This window comes from Sarcophilus harrisii, chromosome 1, assembly GCF_902635505.1.
Source record: "Sarcophilus harrisii chromosome 1, mSarHar1.11, whole genome shotgun sequence".
Taxonomy (NCBI): Eukaryota; Metazoa; Chordata; class Mammalia; order Dasyuromorphia; family Dasyuridae; genus Sarcophilus; species Sarcophilus harrisii.
Genome location: NC_045426.1, coordinates 13254047 through 13278814, shown reverse-complemented (window position 1 = coordinate 13278814; position 24768 = coordinate 13254047). Strand labels below are relative to the sequence as shown.

General features: G+C 42.2%; 1 protein-coding gene across 2 annotated transcripts in view; it reads left to right on the top strand.

Moving 5' to 3' along the window:
• The first annotated feature begins 13769 nt into the window (after window positions 1-13769).
• The window catches only part of WDR48 (WD repeat domain 48), a 47760-nt gene continuing 36761 nt past the window's right edge, over window positions 13770-24768 (top strand). For both annotated transcript variants that reach the window (XM_031952429.1, XM_031952436.1), the window contains exon 1: window positions 13770-14131. In XM_031952429.1, coding sequence (XP_031808289.1) covers window positions 14084-14131 — 48 coding nt within the window. In that variant the 5' untranslated portion in view covers window positions 13770-14083. The remainder of the gene's footprint in view (window positions 14132-24768) is intronic.

The following is a 24768-nucleotide window of genomic DNA, read 5'->3' as shown; positions in this document are numbered from 1 at the left end:
GCAGTTGTCAAAACCATCTGGTATTTATTTTAAAAATAGAGGAGAACCTTGGAACAGGCTAGACAAGAGAGAATCAGAAACAATGGAACCAAAAAACAATATCTGATAAACTGGAAAACAAATGCCTAGAAAATAATTTAATAAAAATTGCTAAGAAAACTGGAAAACAATTTGGAAGAAGACTTAATTCAATAACTTACGTCATATTCTACAACATACTCTAAATAGATGGATAAACTTGCATATTAATATTAAAGTTCATGCTATTTTTTTAAAAATTAGAGAAAAGAAACAAGTCACATACATTTTAAACTATGGGTAGGAGATGAATTCTTAACCAAAAAGGGATAGAAGCAATTATAGAAAAGAAAATAGATAATCTTGACTATATAAAACTGAAATACTTACCTATAAAATTAATGCAACCAGGACAAGAAGGGAAGCAGTAAGTGGGAAAATTCTTTGTATCAAATTTTTTCTAGTGAGATCTTGATATCCAAAATGCAACTTTGTATGAGTGCATGTATATGTGTTTGTGTATATATTTTTTTAATAATATATAATTGTTGAGGTGTAGACCACGTGTTGAGGTCTACATTTGGGGTACCTAAATGAAATTAGGGTTTAGTTAAGGTCTAGTGGCAGGTTTGGGGTACAGGGAGTCAAACAGAGTTCCCCTGCAACCCCCTTGGATTCGGCGCAAGGATATGGCGGTATATGAGGTCTAGTAGCGGCACGGAATTCCCAATAAAAGCATTTATTGGCCCAGAGAGCTAGATTAATAAAAGAGGTTTATTACTGAGTTTAGAAGTAGGAGATAGGTGAAGGTAGAGATAAGGAGGGCACTGGACAGAGGGTCCAATGGACAGAGTCCTCACATGGCGACCATGTTTGGAATCTCTGCAAAGAGGGGTTCCCAGTGTGGTCCTTTTAAGTTGGAGACTTAGCTCAAGGGGCTTTGGGGTGTAGCCCCAAAGTTGGCTCAGATCTGGGTGAGGCTGGGACAGGTCCGGACCTTCTATTGGAATTCAAAGGGACCAGGATTTGTGAGTCAAAGGGTAATTTACATTAGCTAGGGGGGTTGGGAATCAAAGATTGGAATCTTTCCCTCATCATAATCAAGTCATTCCCCAATAAATGGTCAAAAATAAACAGTGAGGCAATCAATTGCCCAGGGTCACCCAGTAGGTAAGTGTCAGGTGCCTGAAGTCAAATTTAAACTCAAGTCCTCCTGATTCCAGGAGCAGTGCCTTACTCACTGTACCACTTCACTGCTCTACAAGTAGTTCTTAATAGAATTATAAATTATTAATAATTACATGAATCTTCTTAATCACTAATAAAATGAATACAAATGAAAACTGAGGTTTTACCTTACATCCAACAAACGTGCAAAGATAACAAAAAGCAGGAATAGTCAACATCAGAGGGATTGTGGTAAGATAGATAATACTAGTGTACCATTGATAGAGCAGGCAATCAGTACAAAAATTTTTTTTGAAAATAATTTAGAAAATAATTTTTAAAAATTTAGAAATAAATTTAAATAATTTGTAAATAAAATTAGTTAAAATGTCCCTATCTTTTGACTCAGATATCACTACTAGGCTTCTACCTCAAGCAGTTCATTGATATAAAGCCACAATATATTTAGCAACACTTTTTGTGATAGCAAAGAATTGGAAACAATTGATTGGAAATGGCTATGTAAAATTAAAACACAAATATAATGGAATATTCCTGAACTGGTTAAAAAAAAAAAAAGGAGGAGGAGGAGAAGTAAATGTGATGAATACAGAGGAACATAGATCTCCATACATGAACTAGTTTAAAGTGAAGCAGAGGCCAAAAGACCAATGTACACAATTCCTACAACAGTGTAAATGCAAAGAAGCACCAGAAAATTAAAAAATGAATGTTGCAAAATCACCAAGAATAATTATGGCTCGAAAAATACTCCCATCCTGCCCATCTACAGAGGAGGGAGGTCCACGAATGAGATATATTACACAGATTTTCAATGTATTGATCATTTGTGCTGTTCTTTTTGGAATTAGCTTTTGCCTTAAAAATATTATACTCTTTGGGAGGAGGAAGAGGGATACAGAGGGAGACAGTGATGTGAAAACAAAAAACAAGACATTCTTGTAATAAATAATACCTACTCCAAGGAGTGCCTTTTAATGGGAGAAGGAAAAGCTAAGGAGTGTGAGAGACAACTATGACCCTTACCCAAATTTAAATCAAAAACTCTCAAGATAGAAAAGCAAAAAGAGATTTATTTCGATCTCCTGAAAAAGGGCAACTCCCAACAAGGTGTCATCAGTAAAGGAGTGCAAAGCACAAACTGCAAAACACAAGATTATAGATCCTAATTCAGAAGCCCCCCCAGCCCTCTTCTGGACTTTTCTCCCATTGGCTAAGGGAGTCCAAGCTTATATCCTAAAGTGGAAATCTACCCCTGAGAAAAAGAATACTAGCCAATAACACACTCTTTACCTTATTAGGTACTTAAATGCTTAAAAAAAAAGGGTGGGGGCAGGAAAAGGAAAAAAGGAAAAGGAGAGGAATGTAAATTTATCTAAGATCATCAAACACCTACAATTTTAGCTATAGCTTAACTTGTTATTGCAGAGTATCAAGTAATAGTTAGGACATAGATCCAGGCCATATTCTTATGAGAGGTCTTCACTCAGTTCTTCCCATTCAATCCCTCCTCTTATTTATTAACCTTTGAAGATCTCTCCCACCAATCTTGATACATTTCCTCAACCATCTTCTTCTTAGCCTCCAATCCCTCAGGGTCTAGTTTCTCTTTTTTCTTTACCTGAGTCCATCCTAGTCCTTTCAATACTCTAAGTATAACTGGACCTCCCCCAACAACCTAAAGGTTGTTCAATCTTTACCATCCTGACCTAGTACATGTCGGTACTACCATTGTGGTAAGCTATCTCACACAGGGGAGACAGAAGGGAGTAGTGTGACTCCACTTAAAGCTATCACAGGAACCAAAGAATCTGTTTCCACCAGCTGCCTCCAGACCAAGACCACCAAGAAGTACTAAATGGGGAGCATCAGGTCTAGAATGGGACATGGACCAATTTTCTGGTGTGCTTGGCAAATTTCTTCACTACCTGTCCATTATCATCAGTTTCCAGACAGCAAGTGGTTAGATTTAATTTCCCACAAATTACATTTTCTTCAACCAATGAATAGTCCAAATCCAACCTATGCTGGAGTACTGCTTTTCTAGTCTGAATGGCCTGGTCTGTTAACAAATCCAGTGTCTTTGTCATCTGATTAGTAATTGTTTCAACCATGGCCTGGAGTCTAATGAGCCAACTCAGCATACAAACTGAGGTTCTGTGCCCCAACTCCCATCTGGGCCCATTTATTAACCCAATTATTTGCATCCCCAGTAATTAGAATAGGTAACCCTGGACAAATAAAGATGACTATTACAAAAGTCAGCTAAAAGACGCAGACATATGGGAAACTAAGTCCAAAGGATCCCACTTCAAGCAGAAACCAAGATGTCCTCCCAACTCTTGTCTAGATACTAACTTCCACATGTAACAATTCAAGATCACTTTGCGCTGAGAAGCTTGTGGCATATCCCTGTCAGATGGTAGATTACTAGCTTGATGATCCATGAGACAATCATACCTGAATTCCAAATATTAGCTATAGTCCCAAAAGATTTTATCTCAGCTAGAAAGTCTCATTAATTAAAGCTTCAGGTGAATTTAGTTCTCAAGGATCACATATCCTAAATAAGTATTGACTATTCCTACTTACATTGATAACAAAAAGAGATTCATCCTAGAAAGTTCATAGATTATCTTCACATATTAGTAGATGGGTTTAAATCTAACATTACACAAATCGTTTTACTTTAAGATGCTCAATAACCAATTTATATCAAAACAGGTATTAACCAGGTTAAAAGGGACAAAGACATAGACCACTGTTCTCAAAATCTCCCTAAACAATGGGAACAGTTTAGGGGAAGCTAGGTGATGCAGTGGATAGAGCACCAGCCCTGAAGTCAGGAGGACCTGAGTTCAAATCTGGTCTCAGACACTTAACACTTCCTATTGTGTGATCTTGGGCAAGCCACTTAACCCCAATTGCCTCAGCAATAATAATAATAATAGGAACAGTTTTAAGATGACTCAATTCAACCAACTAAAACTCATATAGGATATAGAATATACTATTATCCTAAATTCTCATTAAAGAACCCTATTAAAATTAATTTCTTCATCCAAAAAAATGTTAATTCAATTTCCTCCAATCAAAGAGGAATCTCTATAATCTTTTCTGGAAATATAAAGAACAGGTACAACACAAATATTGTTAAAATTCTTCTAAGCACAATTAATTTCCCCTCCCACCAAAACACTCCTAATTGTCCTAGTACAAAGACAATTTTAAAGGTTATAAATTGAACTTGTCTGTTCTTTAGGTTCCTCTACAGGTCTTTTAATCCTGATGTTCTCGAGTCTCCAGAATGCAGTCTTGTTCATCTGTAATGTTTGATAAAGTCCTTCCCATTCTGCTGCTTCCAGGACTTAATAAGCACCCCTTCTTATGGAACTGCAAACTCCAAAGGTGTTACCTGGGCTAGCAGTCCCTGCTTCCTAAGGGCTGAAAGGGACAAGGATACTGGCAGTATATAACTCCTTAAAAACTCAGCTTTTGTTTCAAAAGAGGGCATATTTCCCTTTCTCTTCCCAAATAAACCAAACAGCATCTGATAAGGGAAGATCACTTCTGGACAGTTCTACTTTTTTTTAACAAAGCAAAGGGTAAACATTTGATCCAAGGAAATTTAGTCTCTAATATCTATTTAATAGTCATTTCTTAAGAATCTGATTCAATTATTGTTCTGTAAGAAATGACCAGCAGGATGAATACAGAGAAGCTTGGAGAGACTTACATGAACTGATGCTAAGTGAAATGAGCAGAACCAGGAGATCGTTATATACCTCAACAATGATACTGTGTGAGGATGTATTCTGATGGAAGTGGATTTCTTCGACAAAGAGAAGATCTAACAGTTTCAATTGATCAAGGATGGACAGAAGCAGCTACACCCAAAGAAAGAACACTGGGAAATGAATGTAAACTGTTTGCATTTTGTTTTTCTTCCCGGGTTATTTTTACCTTCTGAATCCAATTCTTCCTGTGCAACAAGAGAACTGTTTGGTTCTGCACACATATATTGTATTTAGGATATCCCGTGACATATTTAACATGTATAGGACTGCTTGCCATCTGGGAGAGTGGTAAAGGGAGGGAGGGGAAAAGTTGGAACAGAAGTGAGTGCAAGGGGATAATGTTGTAAAAAAAAAAATTACCCAGGCATGGGTTCTGTCAATAAAAAGTTATAATAAAAAAATATATTAAGGCAAAAAAAAAAAAACTGATTCATTCTTTCCGTTTCCCCCATGAGGACAGATGCTCCAGTGTATGGAATTATTGCTTAATTTGCAATCCCTTCCTGTTGGAATATACAGGAGAGCTGCTGGAATACACGGGAGCCACCTGACAGCTGCTGCTGGAGATCCAATCCAGAATGGATCTCCTCGCGTGAGAGGATGATACAAGGAGCCTGAGAAGCAGTTTCATTGTCTGACCTCTTCCCTGAGAGGCCATTGTGTGGTCTGACCTCTCTCCTCTTCCCTCTGCCTCCAATTTATCTCATTCCCACTCTGCAACACCTGTGTCAGTAAGTCTGTCCTGCAACTCCTTCAGATGCTGTGATCCACAGCTGTGGAGGCTCTTGGAGAACTAACCTGTCCCTTAACACCTCCCCATTATTTCTTTCAAAACCTTAGAAGTAAAGTATGCTTCATTATCAAAATCAATAGTCTCTACCAATCCATATGGAGGTACAATTTGTTCCAATGTTAATCCACTAATTCCTCTTAAGACAGCAGAGTTCAGGGGAAAACTTCCACCCATCCTATCAAATGATCTACTATAACCAGTAAATATCTGTTTTCCCACTAGTGTCATTTCAATAAAACCTAATTTGAATATTCTAGAGCCAGGTTCCCTCCCTCCAGAGAAACACCTCAATACCTTCTTATTTATCTTTAGACATTCAGATACAACTTGTTCTGCAATTACACATATCCCCTCTATTTGCCAAATTTCTTGCTTTTATTTCTTTGTTAAAGGAAAAAAGCAAGATAAACCTTAAGATTTAGAAGATAGGTAATATCTAAATAACTTTCGACCAAATTTCACAAAATTTATACCATATATCCAGCAGAGCTGACAATGTTAAAACACAAATCATACTGAAGCAGGTTGTGGCCCCTTTAAGAAACTCTATTTCCTATTGCTCTGTGATCCCTTTCAGATTCTCAGCCCCTCCTGGCTGAGGCATATCCTCCCCAGACAAGTTGTCTTTCCAGGATATGGGCCTTTAATTCAATTACAAATCTTGGTCAAAAAGCATCTCTTTGAATTCTAATAGGTCCGTGCTGTCCCAGCCCCCACTGAGTCTGAGCCAACTTGGGCTGTCCCAGCCCCCCCTAGGTCTGACTTGCTTGGGCTGCCCCCAACCCACACCAAGATACTCAATATAACAGCTTCCATCAGTGAAAGTCTTTTGCAGATGGACCTTGGTAGCTCCCTTGCTGCTAGGACCTTCTTTCCGCTGAGAACTGCATTCTCAGTGCAAAACTCCATTTTCCATAGATCTGCCACTATAGAAGTCAGTTTCTGGGTAAACTGATTTCTATCCAACAATAAACTTTCATTTTGCAACTAATATTTCAGGAATGAGTGAATTCTTTCACTCCTAAAACCTGCGGCCGATTTAAAGGGGGATTCTCAATAACTCCCTTATAGCCACTAACTGTGATGACCGCGTATTTTAAAATCAGCCAGAGTCAGGAATTCAGGTTAAGGGAAAATCTGTAATGGGCTGAGGTTTGAGTTGATGCACTCAGGGCCCAAGTACGTGAGGCTAAATAGTAATTGGGCTATACTCTATTAATATACATGATTGGATAAAGAATGGTCCCTGCCCACTCTCTCTGCAAGTCCTGATGTGTTGCAGAGGAAATGACGATTTTGGTGGGTGGAGGCAGAGAGAGAGACAGGAAGAGAAGCTGGGAGAGATTGGGCCTGGGTTCGAGACTCTGAGCTGCTGGTTGTGTGGCTGCTGGTCGAGCTAGCTTCTTGACTCAGCTGCACACATTGCTATCGCCGATTCTCTTCCACCTCCGATCCTTCTTCACTGAGAATAAAGACTGACGATTTTCCCCTAACCTGAATTCCTGACTCCTGCTGATTTAAAAATACACAATCTTCACAAAAATCTTCAATCTTTATTCTCAGTAGAGGTGAAGAAGGATCCAAGGTAAAGGGGGATCAGAGGTAAAGGAGGATTAGCAATGTCAGCAGCTGCATCAAGAAGCCAGCCAGCCCTCTTTTCCCATCTCTCTTCCTGCCCCTCTGCCTCTACCCACCAAAATCATCATTTGGTATACAACACATCAAGACTTGCACAAAGAGTGGGCGGGGGCCATTCTTTCTCCAAGCATATATATTAATAGAGTATGGTCCAATTACTATTTAGCCTCACATGCTTGGGACCTCAGTGCATCAACTCGAGCATCAGCCCATTATAATTAGCCTCTAGACCAGGGGTCCTCAAACTTTTTAAATAGGGGGCCAGTTCACTGTCCCTCAGACAGTGAGGGCCAGACTATAATAAAAACAAAAACTGTTTTGTGGGCCTTTAAATAAACTTCATAGCCCTAGGTGAGGGGGATAATCGTCCTCAGCTACTGCATCTGGCCCTCGGGCCATAGTTTAAGGACCCCTGCATCTAGACCACCAGGAATCTAAACCACTCAAATAGCATCAATACAATTTTTACAAATTGCTCAATATAAATATATTTCATCTACTTAGGAGATGCAAACATATGACCTCTTTAGATAAGTTTTTTAAACTTAAAATCAAATCAAATAGATTTAAACTTCTAGTATCAATACTTCAGTATTAATACACAAATAATTCTAAAACCTTATACTAGAATAAACAAGTTTACAATTTTACCACGTACTGGTTAATAGTAATTATCTCATCAAAAATGATGGGGCACCAGCCCCAGAAAACTCCAAGTGAGCCAGGGACAAAAGCCTTGCCAGGACAGATTCCACAAGCCTCTCTAAGGAAGAGAAGCATGGAAAATTTCAGAGAGTATGGGGTTTATTTTGTTTTGTTTTGCAAGGTTTTTTTTTTTTTTGTTTTTTTTTTTTGGTAAGCCTCAGGTTCAGATGCTCAAAAGGCTGTTAGTCATGTAAATTAGTCTACTTAAAATTACAATAAACTCAAGTTAGGTGATTCAGTGCCAAGCAACTTAATTGGTCTCAAAAACCCAGAATCTGCTAAAATGTTTTAGCAGTTCTATAAACGTAATTATTCCTGCAGACCCAAATCGACCAGTTCTACATCTACAGAAATGTCAGGGTTTTTTTCCCCCATTTTAATGTGGCAGTTAAAAACATTCCCTATCTCAGAACTAGTCCTCTTTCTCTCTAGCAAAAAAGCTATTTGCATAAGTCCCATTATGTAGGAACCAAGTCCCAAATGACCAGATCTTTCCCTTTGTAATTCAGCTGAGAGAAACAAAGAAGACAAAAACTCAGGCTATCTTTCTCTCACACACACATATACACACAAATTGCTTTTAAAGCCTTCTCTTGATCTTTTAATATTTGCTTAAGTTCCCTCCAAAGAGGGCCCTGAAGATAGGAAATAGACAGTAATTCTAAATCAATCAAGCTCCAGGTCTCTGCCCCTCTTCGGGATGCAGATGAGGATGGTAGTTCTGGAGCTGCAACCATAGGAGCTGGTTGGCCTGGGGGAGAGGGGAGGGGGAGGGCAATACAAGCTGTCCCAAAGTCAGCAACCATAAGTCATTCTTCCTCAAGTCATTGAATAGTCATTCTCCATCAGTATTAAAAGTTCCTTTGAATTTAGTGACCCAACCCTTTGAGGGTCACCTGCTTTCCCTGTAAATTTTGGTACTTCATCCCAATTCTTCTAAAGAACTATCTTCCCAGACACTAGATTTTTAAAGCCAGGTACCTTAGATTGTTCCTTTCCCATGATTCACAGTATCTTGTCCTCTTTGATGGAGGACTCACCTGACCTTACCAAAGGGAAATGGGAGCACCCTTACAGACTTACCTGCTTAAAGTTCCCCAACTCCAGTCACCCAGGTGGTTCACCAGTTACTGTCAAAGGCAAAGTATTCTTAGAGACTCAAACCGCTTAAGAGCTTCCTTCCCCCCTCATCAGTTTCTTACCTACCTGGGTTGTGCATGACATACCTGACCGATTCCAAACTTTTCTCTGCTGGCTTATCTCCTGAGCCAAATTAATCTTCTATCTTCACTAGCCCACTTCTGTTTTTGCTGTCTCCAAGTATCTCCAGGAATTTACCCAATTAGAGCGGGAGTTCCTAAGTCCAGTCCAAATGATGAGGTGCAAATGATGGGGTTTAGTGTTAGTTGTGATGAGTGTGAGAATTGGGGTGGGAAATTCCCTCTGGTTGGAGCTGTAGGTCTTATGCTAAAGAATTCACAAACCCGAAATCTGTGTGGCAAAAAAGGATTTATTGGCACTGAGAAGCCAGCTTGCTAGGAAGACAGACTTCACCAGTGGGCAAAAGTCCTGGCAGGGAGGGCAGCTTACTAAGAAAACAGCTTCCTCGGCAAGCATAATCCTGTTTAGGACTTAGGTCAAACTGTCTGCAAAGGACAGTTTGACCAACCCCTGATCATATGGGTAAATCTTGGCCTGGGGGCTGGGGAGCAGTTTGAGCTATCAGGCCAAGATCTCCAACTGAATAAAATCACTTAACTAGGAGTTTGAACTACTGGGAGTGATTCTGGACTAATCTTCAACTCATTAAGAGGTGCTACGATATCCCTGGCCAATATCTCCAACTGAATGAGACCACTTAACTTGATTTCCTGAGTGTGGGCCTCTCCCAGAGGAGAGTTTGAGACCCAGGAACTTCCCCCCAAAAGGGGAAGTTTCAGGGTTCACCCCCCATCATTTCCCCTGCAAAAGATCTCAATTGATATCACAAGGACCACCAGAGAATTTTCTGGAGAATGCCAGGACAATAATTCCGTTTAAGAGATGCCTCATGATCCTAGACTGAGCCCCCAAAACTGTGTGGGATAGCTCTGACCACTACCCAAAATAAAATCAGAGACTCTCAAGATAAAAAGCAAAAACGGATTATGATCCCCCGAAAAAAGGCAACTCCCAACAGACAAGGTGTATCAGTAAAGGAGTGCAAAGCACAAACTGCAAAACACAAGATTATATAGCCCCTAATCCCCACCCCCTTCTGACCTTTTCTCCCATTGGCTAGGGGGATTCAGGCTTAAATTCAAAAGTGGAAATCCACCCCAGAGACAAAGAGTACTAGTCAATAACACTCTTGTCCAACGTAAGCAGGTGACAATCTTATGACCACTCAGCCAGAGGAGATGCCCCATGCTTCACCCAACCTGAGATCCCACCGCTAACATACCATTTCTAGCACATGCATCATTTTTAACCTTCAAAGAAGTCTATCAATCAATTGGATTTTGTATTTTGTGTGGCTCCTCTACAGTGTGTTCAAGTATCAAATCATATAAAAATAAGGCCTTTGAGGAAAGGGAGTCTCAAATCATAAAGATCTGAGGTTTACTTCATTAAAGGGGATCGTGGACAGTTTAATAAGGTGCCATTGTCTAAGAGCTCTGTTTCAGTGATTTTTCTTTCAGACTGGACAATTTAAAAACTATATTTTACTTTAGGTAGATACAAATATATACATATACACACACACTTGTACATATATGCGCATATAAGTATTTTGTTTAATCATTTTTCAGTCATGTTCTTGACAAAGATACTAGAGGAGTTTACCCTTTTCCAGTTCATTTTACAGATGAGCAAAATGAGGCAAACAGGATAAAGCAACTTGCCAGGCCAGGTCACACCACTAGATCGTGTCTGAGGCCAGAGGATTTCCCTTTGAATTATTTTAGAAAGGTTCTTAAGATCACTTGTTAAAATGAAGCACCAGGTCTTTTGTTATATATTCTTTGCTTCTATCTTCACTAGACATGAAGGGAACGAGCATTCGGTCATGTATTAAAAAGGCTTTACCCCTCTAATCCCTGGTAGGCAGAGGCTTACTATCTTCCATACAGGTAGATGAGCTATGGAGATGTTCCATCCAGCAGCGATAACAGGATGCCCTCAGGAGACGCCATAGGAAGCAGAGATAACAGGCCCTCAAGAGACACCAGGGATGAGGCTTCAGAGCTGCTTTCATGTTGCCCTCTGCCACTCTCTGCTGGACCGCATGTTATCTCAGTTAGGCATGGGGTCACCTCAGGTGGGAATTAGTCCCCATGGGGTACATCGACTAGTCTAATCATTACCAAATGGTTCTTGGTCACCACCTGCTGCTCTTTCCTGCCACCTTCTGGGCTCTAGTAGCCAGGAGGCCTCTCCTTTGCAAGGAGGCATCAGTACAAATACATGGATGCAACTTCAGGAAATCAATTTCATCTCCCCTGGAGCATCCTATTATCAAGAAAGGAGCTGAAGATAAAACATACCATGAAGAATACATGGTATCCTCCATAAGTGACCATGAGTTACATCTATATGAGATGGCAGACCAAAAAAAAGTGAATTATATTGGGCTGGACAAAAAAAAAAAAAAAAACATAATGTTCAGAACCAAGACAGACAGTTCCATTGATTAGACACCTATATCCTTATTATCTGGTAAATTTAACCCCTTGGGAGTCAGAAAGGAGCACACACATATGAGAGAGTTCTCTGCACTGGAAGTTTCCTATGGAGGCTGGATGAGGGGATCACTCTTAGTAGCAAGTGCAAGGAGGATTCAATGACCTGAGGTTCCTTCGATATCAGAAATTCAATTACTTGCTCTAATTACAGTTTCCAGTCAACTCAGTTTTACAGAGAATAAAAAAGGTTTCCTGGCAAATACATGGTCACTCACAAAAGGATGACAATGTACAATGTGGCTATCTACTTAGCAACTATCCATCACACTGGGAAAACGGTGTTAACCCAAGTTAATGACCACTGGGATTCATGGATCTAATGCTAGAAGTAAACTCGGAGACATTTTGGATCAATTAATCTGCAAATATGTACTAAATGCCTACTATGTATCACATACCCCCTCCCCAGCTGATGCTCTAGATTGTTATTCAGTCATGTCCAACTCCATTTGGGTTTCGATTTTGTGTTTTTTGGCAAAAATAATGGAGCAGTTTATTATTTGTCTTCAATTCATTTTACAGATGAGGAAACTGAGGCAAACAGTGTTAAGGGACTGGTCAGGGTCACACAGCTAGTAAATGTCTGAGACCAGGTTTGAACTCAGCTTCCTGAATCCAGGCTTAGCACCCCAGCCTTGCATCACCTCGCTAGCCCTTCTTCAAGACTGGGACACAATATGCTCACAGTGGAAAGAAGACACAGTGATTGGAGAGTAACCCCGGAGGCTGTTCCTGGTGGCTTTCCATCTTCTCCTCACCCTTCCCGCCACATAGTGATTGTTTAATAAGTACATCTAACTTCAGATTCAAAGAGGATCAGAGTCAGTTGGTCAAAAACTATGGTTTGAGGATGAGTTCCAGGACTTGCCTTCCGGGAGGCCAGTTTTCCTCCCCGAGTTGTGCCGGGAGGAAGCTTCAGGGACATCTTCCCGGCTCCTTGTGTATGTACCCAGAGCTAAGTACTTTCAAAGACACAAGAAGTGCAGTCATAAGCAGAAGCGTTAAACTGCGGCTGCGATCCCACGCGGGGTCTCCTGACTGAAGGGGAGGGTCCCAGAATTATGTACCGGCAAATGTTTGATTTCACGCCTGGATACCCTTCTCGACACATCTCTCAGCATGGGGTCCAGAGTGACCGCTAAGGCCCATCAAGGCAGCTGTCCATCAAGGGCAGGAGCTGACAGTGAGGCCGCCAGGGGCACCAGACACAGGCCCCCCGTTCCCTCCCATAGTGACCCAGGCACGCGCACAGCGCGCGTCAGGGCGAGGCTTCACAAAGGGGAGGGGCAACACACCGAGGGGCCCCGCAGCTACAACTTCTTTCCCCAAGACTGACCGCAGCTCTCCACTTCTGCCCCCTGGGGGTTGATCCCTCCTTCGCCCTCCCCCCTTTCCTCCCCCCCCAACCCAGGACTCCAGCCAGACACCCCCCACTCCCATTCCCTTCTCCCCCCACTAAAGGTCCCCAGAGTCTCCCCTAGCCCCACCCCTAAGTCCCGCGCTCCCTCCCGCCCGCCCCTTCCTCTCGCTCCGGGGGCAAAGGTCCCCGCCCTCGCCCCGCCCCTCCTCCTCCTCCTCCAGCCCCAGGCCCCCAGTTTGAACCTCCGAGGGTCCCCCTTCCCTTTCCTTACTTAGGCTCCCGCCTCTGCCCCGCCCATCCCCGCCCCTTCCCGGCTTTAAGCCCGCCCCCTCGTCCTAAGCGAGCCCGCCCCTTCGGCCCCGCCCCCCCCTTTAGAGGTCTCCAGCCCCTCCAACGGTCCTCTGGGCTCTCAGCGCCTCCCCAGAACGGTCGCGCGTACTTCCCCTCCCCCGCCCTCCCGCGCCCCCTCCTACCCGCTCCCCGACCCCAGAGCCCCCATCCCCGCCCCGTCAGGTCTCCGCTGGGGTCCCCCGCCCCCCTCCTCCCTGCTCCCGCCCCCTGCCCCTCTCCCTTTTGGACCGGCACTACCCCCGCCTATCCCGCTCCGCCTCACGATCCGCCGCGTCCTGGCCCCGCCCCCAGCCAGCCAGCCACCGCAGGGACCCGCCGCCGCGGTTCCTCCCCCCGCTCTGGCCCCGCCCCCTGCCCCTCCCGGCCCTCGCTGATCCCCTCGCCCTCTCTCGCCCTCTGCCGGCGACCGCCCTCAAAAGGAAGGCTGGGGCCCGCAGGGTCGCCCTGAGGAGGAGGCGGGACATCCGTGCTCCTTTCCGGAAGTGACGCGGGAGTGTCAACATGCAAGATGGCGGCGCATCACAGGCAGAACACGGCGGGGCGGCGGAAAGTGCAGGTGAGGGGTGCCGGGGGCGGAGCGCGGGGCCCTCCAGGGGCTGCCCCCCAGCCAGGGTGCCTCCCGAGGCCCGCGGGCCGCGCCCCGACGCCGAGGCCGCCGCGAGGGAGGGAGGGTGGGGAGAGGCGGGAGCGGAATCAGGCCGGCCTGGGCCCAGCGGCCCTGGCGCGCCCGCCGGGGGTCCGGAAGACCCGGGGGGGCCGAGGTTCGGGCCGCGAGTTCGGGTCTCTCTCCTATCAACCCGTTGGGCCGCAGGCCCGGGCCGGGGCCCATAAACTCAAACCCGGAGAGGTTCCAGGCTGCCGGAGGCGGGGGGAGGGGGCGGAGGTCTGACCCCACCCCCGGAGCCGTCAGTTCGCCCGTTTGTCTGCCCCCTGCGAATGACCCCGCCCCGGGCGTAACTGTCACCCCTCAGAAGCCCAGGGAACGGGGGAGCCCTCCCCTCAGCCCCGACCCCTCCCCCCGGCCGTGGACCCCTTCCTTCCCCCACCCCCCCACGTGGCCGAATCCTGACCCGTTAGTGCCCTCTGGGACCCGGAGGGGGGGGGGGCCTGGCCGGGATCCGCTGCCCAGCCGTGCGCCCCTCCCCCCAGGGATGGGGGTCCCTCGGCGCCGAGCTCCGCTTCGCTTCTGTGCGTGCGCGTGCGGTCCCTCCGCCCTCCTCTGGGAACTCGGGTCATCCTTGCGCCTCCTGCGGACGGCTGAGGAGGCTGGGAAGCGTTGAGCTCATCCGAGCCCGTTTTGAGCCTCTCGGCCTCGGGTCCGGTCCGGTGTGCTCTCCGACCCTGGCTGCGGAGTCTCCGGGGGGCTGGACCCTGTGCTTGGGAGGACTTGGAGCCCCTCCTGGGGCCGGAGCCCGGGGCCGGGACCCTTTGGTACGCAGCCCGCAGGGCGGTTTTCCCACCTGTGACCTCGGGGCAGCTCCCGCCAACAGGTGGGAAGCGGAGGGGGTGTTCCTTTCTTTGTGAGATTCTCTTCTCCCTGAAATCGTTCCAACTTGAGTCTTGCTAAGTCGGTGAAAGGTGGAAAGGTTTTCTGACGTTACCTGACGCATCCCCGGAGGCTTTGCTGGCGCGGTTCTCCTCCCACCCCTGCTCTGCCTTATTAATGCCGACTGCCTTCGCGATCCCTCGGGAACGGGCAGGGAACGGAAGGCACCCTTAGCCCAGCCGGCCCCCTTGCTCCTTGGCGGAGTTCTTCCTTCCTGAGGCTAGTTACACCCGAGTTCCTCCCTCTCGGGCTCGAGGGTCGGCTCCTCGGGGAGGTTAGGCGTGATCCCCCTCCCCCCCCCACGTATGTATGTAGCCATCGGAAGTGTTCTAATGGACAAAGAGCCCCGATTCAGACAGAAACTCTCTGAAATGGCAAAACAAGTGAACAGATGTTCCTCGCGCCTGCTGAGCATCAGTTCTAAGCAGCAACTTGGGTTTTGAATGTGTTACATCTTGGCACGTTTGAAGTAGGATAGATCCCTTTCTCACAGCAGAAATAGTGCCTCACCCTAACATATCACCCGGCAGATCCAGGGTTCTCAGAAAATCGGGGGGAAAAAGTTTCAAGTAATCCCCGAGAGAAGCTCAGATCAGGGCTTATTTAACAATTAGAAGTAAGAAAAGTCTTTAAAGATAGGATTTATCTAAGTTTATCTTTAGGCAAAGGCACACTTATAATGGAGGACAGTTTTTCTCCTAGTTATTATATTAAACTTTTCTGACAACTCTTTAATTCTAAATATGTCCGCACATATGCCTGCTTTTGGAACCCAATAGAATTTTGCTAAAAATCTAAATATGTGCTAGCTTTGTTTAGTGTGATTAATACGGATGCTATTTTAGGTTGAAAGTATGTTGATAGCAGCTACTATTGGTGCTTCACAAAAAAATCATTTCAACAAACTTTTAACATATGAAGATTATCATCATTATTCTTGACTATTGCGTTATTTTTTACCTCAAAAGTATCCACTAACAAAACTTTAATGTTTTTAACATAAACAGGCATTTTGGTGGCTGTGGTAGGAAGGCAGTGTGTGTCACATGGGATGTAGGGATGGAAAAATATTTGTTATTTTTCATTGAGAATTTTTCAAATTTTTTTGATGCTTGTACTAAGAAAGTTCCATTTGGACACTGGTTAATTTGGTAGCAGGCTTGGGTTTTTGTTGTTGTTGTTGTTGTTTTAATATTCTATTGTCAAATTTGGTCATTTGTTGATTCTACGGGTCTTAGAAGTGCCACAGCTGCTTGCTTTAAAAACTTTGATTTCTAACTGATAGAAATCATGCAGGAATATTTCAGGCACACTCAGTAACAAGCTTTGGTTTCTGAAGTTCACTTGAGACAACACCTTCTCTTACCAGGTGATTTTTGTCTCAGGAGTGAATTGATCTTCACTGAAAAATGACTGAACAAAGTATTAGGCACCAATTGTGTAGCAGGTCTTGGAGATACAAAGACAAAAAAGTAACATTCCTTGTCCTCAGTGACTTAGGAATAAGTCTGTGCAGATATATGCAAATTATTGGGGGGAGAAGAGTGTGGTGTCAGACTTAAATAGTAGAAACCCCTCCCACTGACCAATATACATAAGAATATAGGTTGCAGATTGACTTCATTTTAAAATGTCAATGTTTTATTGCATTTTAATTTGTTTTGCTCAACATTTCCCAATTACATTTGATCCCCATGCAGGTGTGTGAATAGACCACAGGTATCCTGCAGCTTTGGGCCCACTGTTTGACATCTGATGTAGAAAGTAGATCCGAAGCTAGGGTTTGAAGGAAATTAGGGATGCCAGACACATGAGGAGGGAGTGCCTTTCAAGGACAGGGAGCAGATGGCAACGAGACAGGAAGGTTCTACATATAGATGGCCATGGAACTTGGGAAAGAGAAAAGTCTTGGCATCCAGCCAAGAGAGAGGATTGTCAATCATTCAGGGTGGACTAGAGCCAGGAAGAGGTATGACCTATGACCATGTTTCAGAAAATGTGCTGACTTAGATTGGTAGAAGAAATTTCCCATCTTAGAGTTCCCTTTACCATTGAAATCATCTGGGTCCATGAGAAGGTAGTAAATCCCATTGATTGTATTGGTCCTTTATTAGCCAGACCTACAGTTGAATGAATTAATTGAACAAATGAATGAGAATTTATTATATACTAGGTGCTGAGTTCTAGGAGTACATGTAGAAAAAACAAAAACAGTCCCTCACTTCAAGAATTTACATTCTAACTACAAGTCTACACATAAGGGAGTTAATAGCCAGGGACACTTGACTCTAGAAAGTTGCAGGAAAGAGGTATAAGGTCATAGAGCAATAAAGTGACATATCCCACCCAAAAATAATGATAGAATTGATTTGTTCGTGTTTCTAGAACTATTGGAGAGAGTAAAGGAGAAAGTTTTGAAGTTTGGAAAACACTTAACATTTGGCAGGCAGCAGGTCACATTAAAACCTGTAGTTTTCTCAATAAGAATGCAAACCCTTAAGAGACCACTTAGTGTATTGGTCCCCATATAGGCCACACCTCTAAAATGATCCTTCTTTTAAAGGGAAAACCTAGATTGAATTATGTATCTTGGGAAAAATAACAGATTAGCCGCCTCACCCGGGTTTCACAAGCTAGATTTGGGGTAGGGGGGAGAAGAGTGTAGCCTATAGTTGTAGCAATAGAGTATTTCTTGGGTAATCATAAGCAAATGATTTCCTTTTCTCTGGGTCCCACTTTGCTTTTCTTCAAAATTCTGTGATCTCAAAATCCTATCGCTGTCTTTGACCTCATACAATCCTCCCTAAATATTTGTTGTCACTTGCTCCTGTCCTGTGTCATCTGCTTGCTCTTCCTTCAAAGGAGTAACTGCTCTTGAGAATGTTTGGATAAGTAACAAGTTTACAAATAGCCTTCATTTGTAGCTTGTATCTGAAACAACAGAACAAAGATAATGTAATGATAATAACTAAGTTGTAAAATAGGCTTTTTTTGAATTACGAAGAATTTTGTCATTCAGGCATCTCTTTTTTTGTTTGCAATTTTTTCATAGAATAAACCTTTACAATTTAACATTGGCTCTTGAGAAGCCTTCTAAACTAACTTCCTATCCAAGGCAAGAATCCATTTACAATGTCACTAAAAATGTGTACTGCACTTTAAAGTTTCTTCACCACAACCCTTGGCGTGTAGCTCATATATATTTTCATGATGAAGGAAATAGAGGTGAGATAATGGGACTTGTTCAAGGTCATGCAGCCAGAATTTGAACTTAGACCTGCACACCCAGTGTCGTCTGCCATCCCCCCTCGGGATTCCTATTAGATCCCAGAATCTCAAAACCTCAGAGCTAGCAGGGACTCCAGGAGTTCTCTGGTCCAATCTGGGCCTGAACTAGACTTCCCTTTCTTAATACCTCTGACAGATAGATGGCCATATAACCTGTGCCTTAGGATTGCCATGGAGATTTGCACCTGGTGTGGAAAAAATTGTTACATTTTTAATTTAACTTTTTACAATGAAATCCTGAAATCCTTCCTGCCAACCACTCCTGACCTAATCGAGATGGTTAGGCATAAAACTGAAAAAAAAGAATTCTTTAATTGGAGCCAACAGCCAGGCTTCCTCCCACCCGGGCAGCAGCTGTAGCTCCAATGAAGGGGTTTTTACTTTGCAATTGGAATGAGGGTTCCACCTAGGACCAGAGCAGCTTAGATAGGAGAGAGAATCACAGAGTTTAGCATGCTAGTCTACTTGAACACGTCTAATGACTGGGAGTTCACTACTTTGTGAAATAATCTAATCTGTTATTGGATGAATTCTGATAGTCAGGAAACTCTTCTATTGAGTTGAAATCTGTTTCCCGTTAACTTTCAGACATTGATCCAGCTGTATGTGATGAGACTTAGACTTTTTCAGAAGTCATCAATATTTGAGCTTACTAAGCTAAAGTAGCAGTAAAAACTTTTGAAAGACTCCAGATATCAGGGACTAAGTTGAGAACTAGATTATATGTTTACCTTTGCTTAAGTGTCAGAATTCTAAGTTACATCTTACTCTAAAATCATTTGGGGCTAGTATTGAGTAACTTTTTCCCATGTTTTGTTTTGTGTAAAGCACAAAGTTTTGTGGTCTAGCTTCTAAAATAGAGTAGGAGCTGAATCAGTTATACCAAGTCCTTCCTACTAAGAAAAAGATTGTGGGCAGTGAGAAGAGAAGATAAATATGAAATAGTTATGCCTCCTGACCAGTGATAGTCAGTAAAATATATTCCAGAACAAGAGCATTTGGAGGATATTCCCTTGGAGTTTCTTATAATGGAATTCAACTTGAATCACCACTGCAATCAATACAGGAAACTTTGAACTTGGACCAGTAGTGCCTTAGAAATGAGACCGCAGTAGTGCAATTAATGGTCTTCTGTTCTTCAAAGGCTATAAATGTGCCAAAAGGAGGAAGGAATTTGCTGTGCTACATTTGGCTGAGAAGCAAAGGCGTGGTTGTGATGGGGAATGGGGTGGGACTGTGAACTTCATTCAGCTTTCTCTACTAGAGAAAGAGTTTAGGTATAGAGGTCTTGCTGATAAGTTTATCCTTCAGAAGGTAGAGGAGAAGATAAGCAGGAATATTGTTATTTTGGATCTGTTTCTGACCAAAAAAGAAGCAACTACTTAGTAAAATGATAAATATTATGTATCTTTTCTTGATGGACATACATGAATATAATTTCTAATACTGTTATATATAATTTCTTGAACTAGTTTTTTATCATTATATATTTTGATTCCTCACTGATGTTCTGCTAGATACATGACAATGTTTTATTTTATTTTCCTTTTCTGTTTTTTCTATTTTTTAAATAAAATTTAAAAAAATTTTTTTAAAAATACACCTGCTACCCACAGCTGTGAAAGGCATTTGATCTCTTCTGCCTTTTTTCCCCCCTCTAGTGGTAGGAGCTCTACTTTTGGGGGCATATAACCATTTAGAATGTGGGGTATGGATTAAGATGTTGGTAGAAACCTAATTCCTTCCCAGTACTTTCAAGTTTTCCCAGTAATTCTTAGGAAGTTCTTACATAAAGGATCTATGTTTTGGGTTTTAGCAGATGCTGGGCTATTGTGTTCTTTGATATTTGTGTTCGCTTTTTTAGTCTGTATCATTGATCCACTTTATTTTTAACCAATACCATATATTTTTGATGATCTTTTATAGTATAGTTTGATGTCTACAAGTGTTTGTAGTCCCTCTAAATTTCTACTTTTTCTGTAGAAATTCCCTTGATATTCTAAATCTTTTGTTTCTCCAAAGGAATTTTACAGTTTTTTTAAATCATGTTCTATAATTAATCCCTTTGATAATTTATTTAATCTTACGTTAAAACTTTTTCCAAGGGAGAGGGGAAGGTTTAATATATAATATAATAATATAATTTTCATTTTTTATATTAGCACAATCCAACTGAGTACTGATTATTCCTCTAAGTTGTTCTTTAACTCTTTAAACAGTACTTTCTAATTGAATATATACAATTGGTTTTGTCCTTGGATAGATTGATCTCTAAATATTTTATGCATTTTATAGTGTTTTTAAATAATTCCTTTTTTGAATTCTGCATCCTGGAATTTGTTATTATAATGTAGAATGCTTTGATTTTATGAATTCATTTTGTAGCCTGCAACTTATTTTAATTAGTATCTTTATCTGATTATCCTAGAATTCAGCAAATAAAAGCTAGTTTTAACTTCTTGCTTTCCTTTACCTTTATTTTTTTTTTGTCTTATTGCAAGGATAGAATGTCTAGAACGATATAGTTTTGATATTTATTATTTGATATAAAATAATAGCAGGGAGAGAATGGTCATCTTTACTTGACTCTCCTGGTCTGGAAAAGAAAAAGGGAATTTAGCATAAAGAGTGATTGGGAGGAAGTCAGAACTAAATTATGATTAAGCCATCACAAATGATTCTGATGAAGAAATGGAGAAAGGCATAATGATATAGTCACTATAATAGGTGTTTTTGCTTAATTTTCTTTATGAAAGGGGAGGATTCCATGGTAAGGTTGAGTTTTGGAGAGAGGTTATTTTTAGAAGTGACTAAAAAAAATGAGTTATTGCTACATATACACACATATGTATGTATATGTGCATATATCTATATACGTATGTATGTTATATCTACCAAGAAGATTGAGCAGGGAAATGGGGAGGAGGGGTGAAGCTGTGTTTAAAGAGACCCCCTCTGACATGCAGAGAACTTATCAATTTTCAGATGTTTTAAAATGTGAATAGAGAAGCAGCTTCAAATCACAGAAGACAAATAAAAGCATGACATAGTTGAAAAAGGCTGTGGCCTGAGAAGCTCAAAGGCTTCGGGAGAGCAGATTCTGGGGCACAAAGGTGTTTCTAGCTCTCCCAAGGCAATAACATAGAGCACAGAGGAAAGACAGGGCTCCTCTGCCTCAGGTTTGCTGCTTCTTTTATCATGGAGAAAGATCTTCAGACTGAAAAAAGTAGAACAAAAATGCTTGGTAGAAAATTGAAACCTCAGATAAAAGAAGGAAATAAGAGAACCTGCCTTGCCCTTAGTGAATTCAAGTCTCTTGTCCCAAAACATCTGTATGCCCATAAACTGTAAGGGTCTTGAGGTTGAACTACCAGAGATTCAGAAGAACAAGTCATGCCCAAGAAATCCCATTTTCTTTTATAATGAGCCCAAAAACTTAGTAAAAGGAAGTGAATGCTCTAGACCAAAGGTGTTCTTCCTTTTTGGGTTCAGGGCCTCAATGATAGTCTAGTAAAGCCCATGGATCCTTTGCAGTATAATGTTTTGAAATGACAAAATACATAGAATTAAAAAGAAATAATAGCAGTTATATAGGGCTTTAAATAAAGTTGGTTGGTGGTTGGTCATTCAGTCATTTCAATTATGTATTACTCTTTGCAACCACATTTGGAGTTTCTTGGCAAAGATACTGGAGTAGTGTGTCATGTCCTTCTCCAGATCACTTTACAGATGAAGAAACTGAAGCAAATAAGGTTAAATGACTTGTTCAGGCTCATAACCTAGTGAGTAAGGGAGGCCAGATTTGAATTCAAATCCTGCTGACTGCATAGGCATTGCTCTATCTACTGCCCCACTGAACTGTCTGTTTAAAGGCTGGTAAAACACGTTTCATTTGATCCCTTCAACACCCTTGGGAGAATAAGTGTTCTAATTATCTCCATTTTTGTTGTTAAGTCATTTTTCAGTCATGTCCAACTCTTCATTGACCCCACTTGAGGCTTACTTGGCAAGGATATTGGAGAAGTTTGCCACAGATGAGGAAACTGAGGGAAGCACGATTGACTTGCCCAGGGTGTCACGGCTAAGTGTCTGAAGTTTAGATTTGAAATAATAAAGAGCAATCTACCTGACTCCAAGCCCGGCACACTGCTACTGCATCCCCTAGCTGCCCTTTACAGACATGGAAACACAGGCAAAAATTAGTTTTCTGACACTAGATTGGAGTTGAATGCATCCTGCACTCTGAGAAACAGTTCTATGGCAATAGTAGATAATGTTTTTTAATGTTAGGAGACACTAGGTTGATAACCCTCTCTCTAGACCCAATACACAGGGCTTCAGGAAGTTATCTGATGTTGCCCTAATTTCCTTGTGAACAAGATAGTGAGATACAGGCCTGAAATTGCCAGCCTCTGAGCAGCTGTTACTGTTCTAATAAGCACTGAGAGATCGGCCTCTCCTGGAACAGGACGTTTATCATGACTGATAAAAGACAGAAGATTTCGTATCAGGAAACCAGGTCATTAAGTGACAGGATTGAGATGGAAACCCCCCAAATGCCCCCCGACCTAGAGAACTTTTTTTAAAAGTTAAATTTAATGGATTTAGAGAATGTAAAAGTACTTGGGTCAAAAGCAGTGGAATCTTCAGAGTTTAAGGGAATCTCTGAGAAGTGGATGTTTACCTTTCTCTGGGAGGACCTCCACTAACAAAGCATTCATTCTGTCCATTCTTGGCAATGCTGCCTAACGTTGAGCTGAAGTTTCCCTCCGTTTCCTCTATGTAGTATTCTGCCTTTATCCTCTTGTTTAGTCATTTTCACTAAGGTCTGATTCTTCATGACCCCATTTGGAGTGTTCTTGGCAGAGATACTAGTGTGCTTAGCCATTTTCTTCTCCAGCTCATTTTACAAATGAGGAAAATGAGACAGGCAGGGTGAGTGACTTGGCCAGAGTCACGCAACTAATTAGTGTTTGAAGGCAGGTTTGAACTTAGTCCATCCTGACTCCAGACCTGGTGCTCCATCCAGTGCATCATCTAGCTCCTTAACCATTTGTCAAGCAAAACAAAGCTGAATCTTTTCATGAGACGGTCCTTCCAGTACTTGAGTTTTCAAACCCCCTGGAGTATTCACTTCTCTCCAGATCAAATCTGTGCGATTCTTTCTCCTATCTTCTGTTATGGTGTAGTTTCAGAATCCCTTCACCAACCTCACTTCCTTTCTGTGGGCCCCTCTAACTTTGTTTTGTCATTGTGGTAGCCAGAGCATGGAATGATACTCTAGATATAACTTGAGGATAGAGTGCACTAAGACTGTCACCTCCCTCCTTCTGAATTTGATACTGCTGTTAATGGAATCTAAGATCAAATGAGCTTTTTTGGCCAGCATGCTATACTTGGGACTCAGATTGAATTTTCAGTCCCCTAAAATCTCCAGTTCCCTTTTATGTTAATTGTTCATTTTTACTCCAGCCAATAGTTGCATAGTTGGCACAGAGGACAGGATACAATAACTAATCTCTATATAGTTGATTCTTTGTTTCCAACTTTTGTGCTCATCCAATTGCACAGTCTTTGCACATCCAGCATTTAGCTAAGAGGGGGTGTGTGTGTGTGTGTGTGTGTGTGTGTGTGTATGTAGTATGCATTTAGTCAAGGTTTGGTGGGTGGGATAAACAGATGATCACATTTCTAGCTAGAAAGAGATCTTAGAGAAGAAAACTCAATTGGAATAATGAACTAAAGTTAATGAGTTGAATTTACTAGGGATAAATGTACATTGCTCCACAGCAAAGGGCAAGTGGCCATATTACTCAGTTTGTGCAGACCAGACCTAGAGGTTTTAGTACACCATGAGTCTGCCTTATTTCATGACAACCCTCAAAAAACGAATGAAATTTCATCAGGCTGTATTAGGAGATGCAGAGAGCCTAGAACAAGGAGGGTTTTAATCCACTTTACTTGGTCCTAATCAAACTCTGTGTATTCTCTCATTTCTGGATCCAATGTTGATAAGTTAAATGAGCTAGAGGTGGTTAGGTTGGCAAGAATGGTAAAAGTAGTGCCTTACCAGGATTGGTTGAAGGAACTAGGGATGTTTATCTTAAAGAAAAGAAATTTAGAATTTTCAATAGAGAGATGCTACATGGGGGGAGGTGTGGGAATAGACTTGTTTTGGTTGGCCCCAGAGTTAATGACCACTGAGTGGAAGAATTTCCCATTCCTGGAAGTCTTCAAACTGCCTGGCCATTAGTAGGGGATGATTTACATAGAATGAATGTTCTATATAGAGTTTAAAACAGAATTCATTATCTGAGATCTTTACAGCTTTGTATGAGAGTCAATAATCCTTTTAAGAA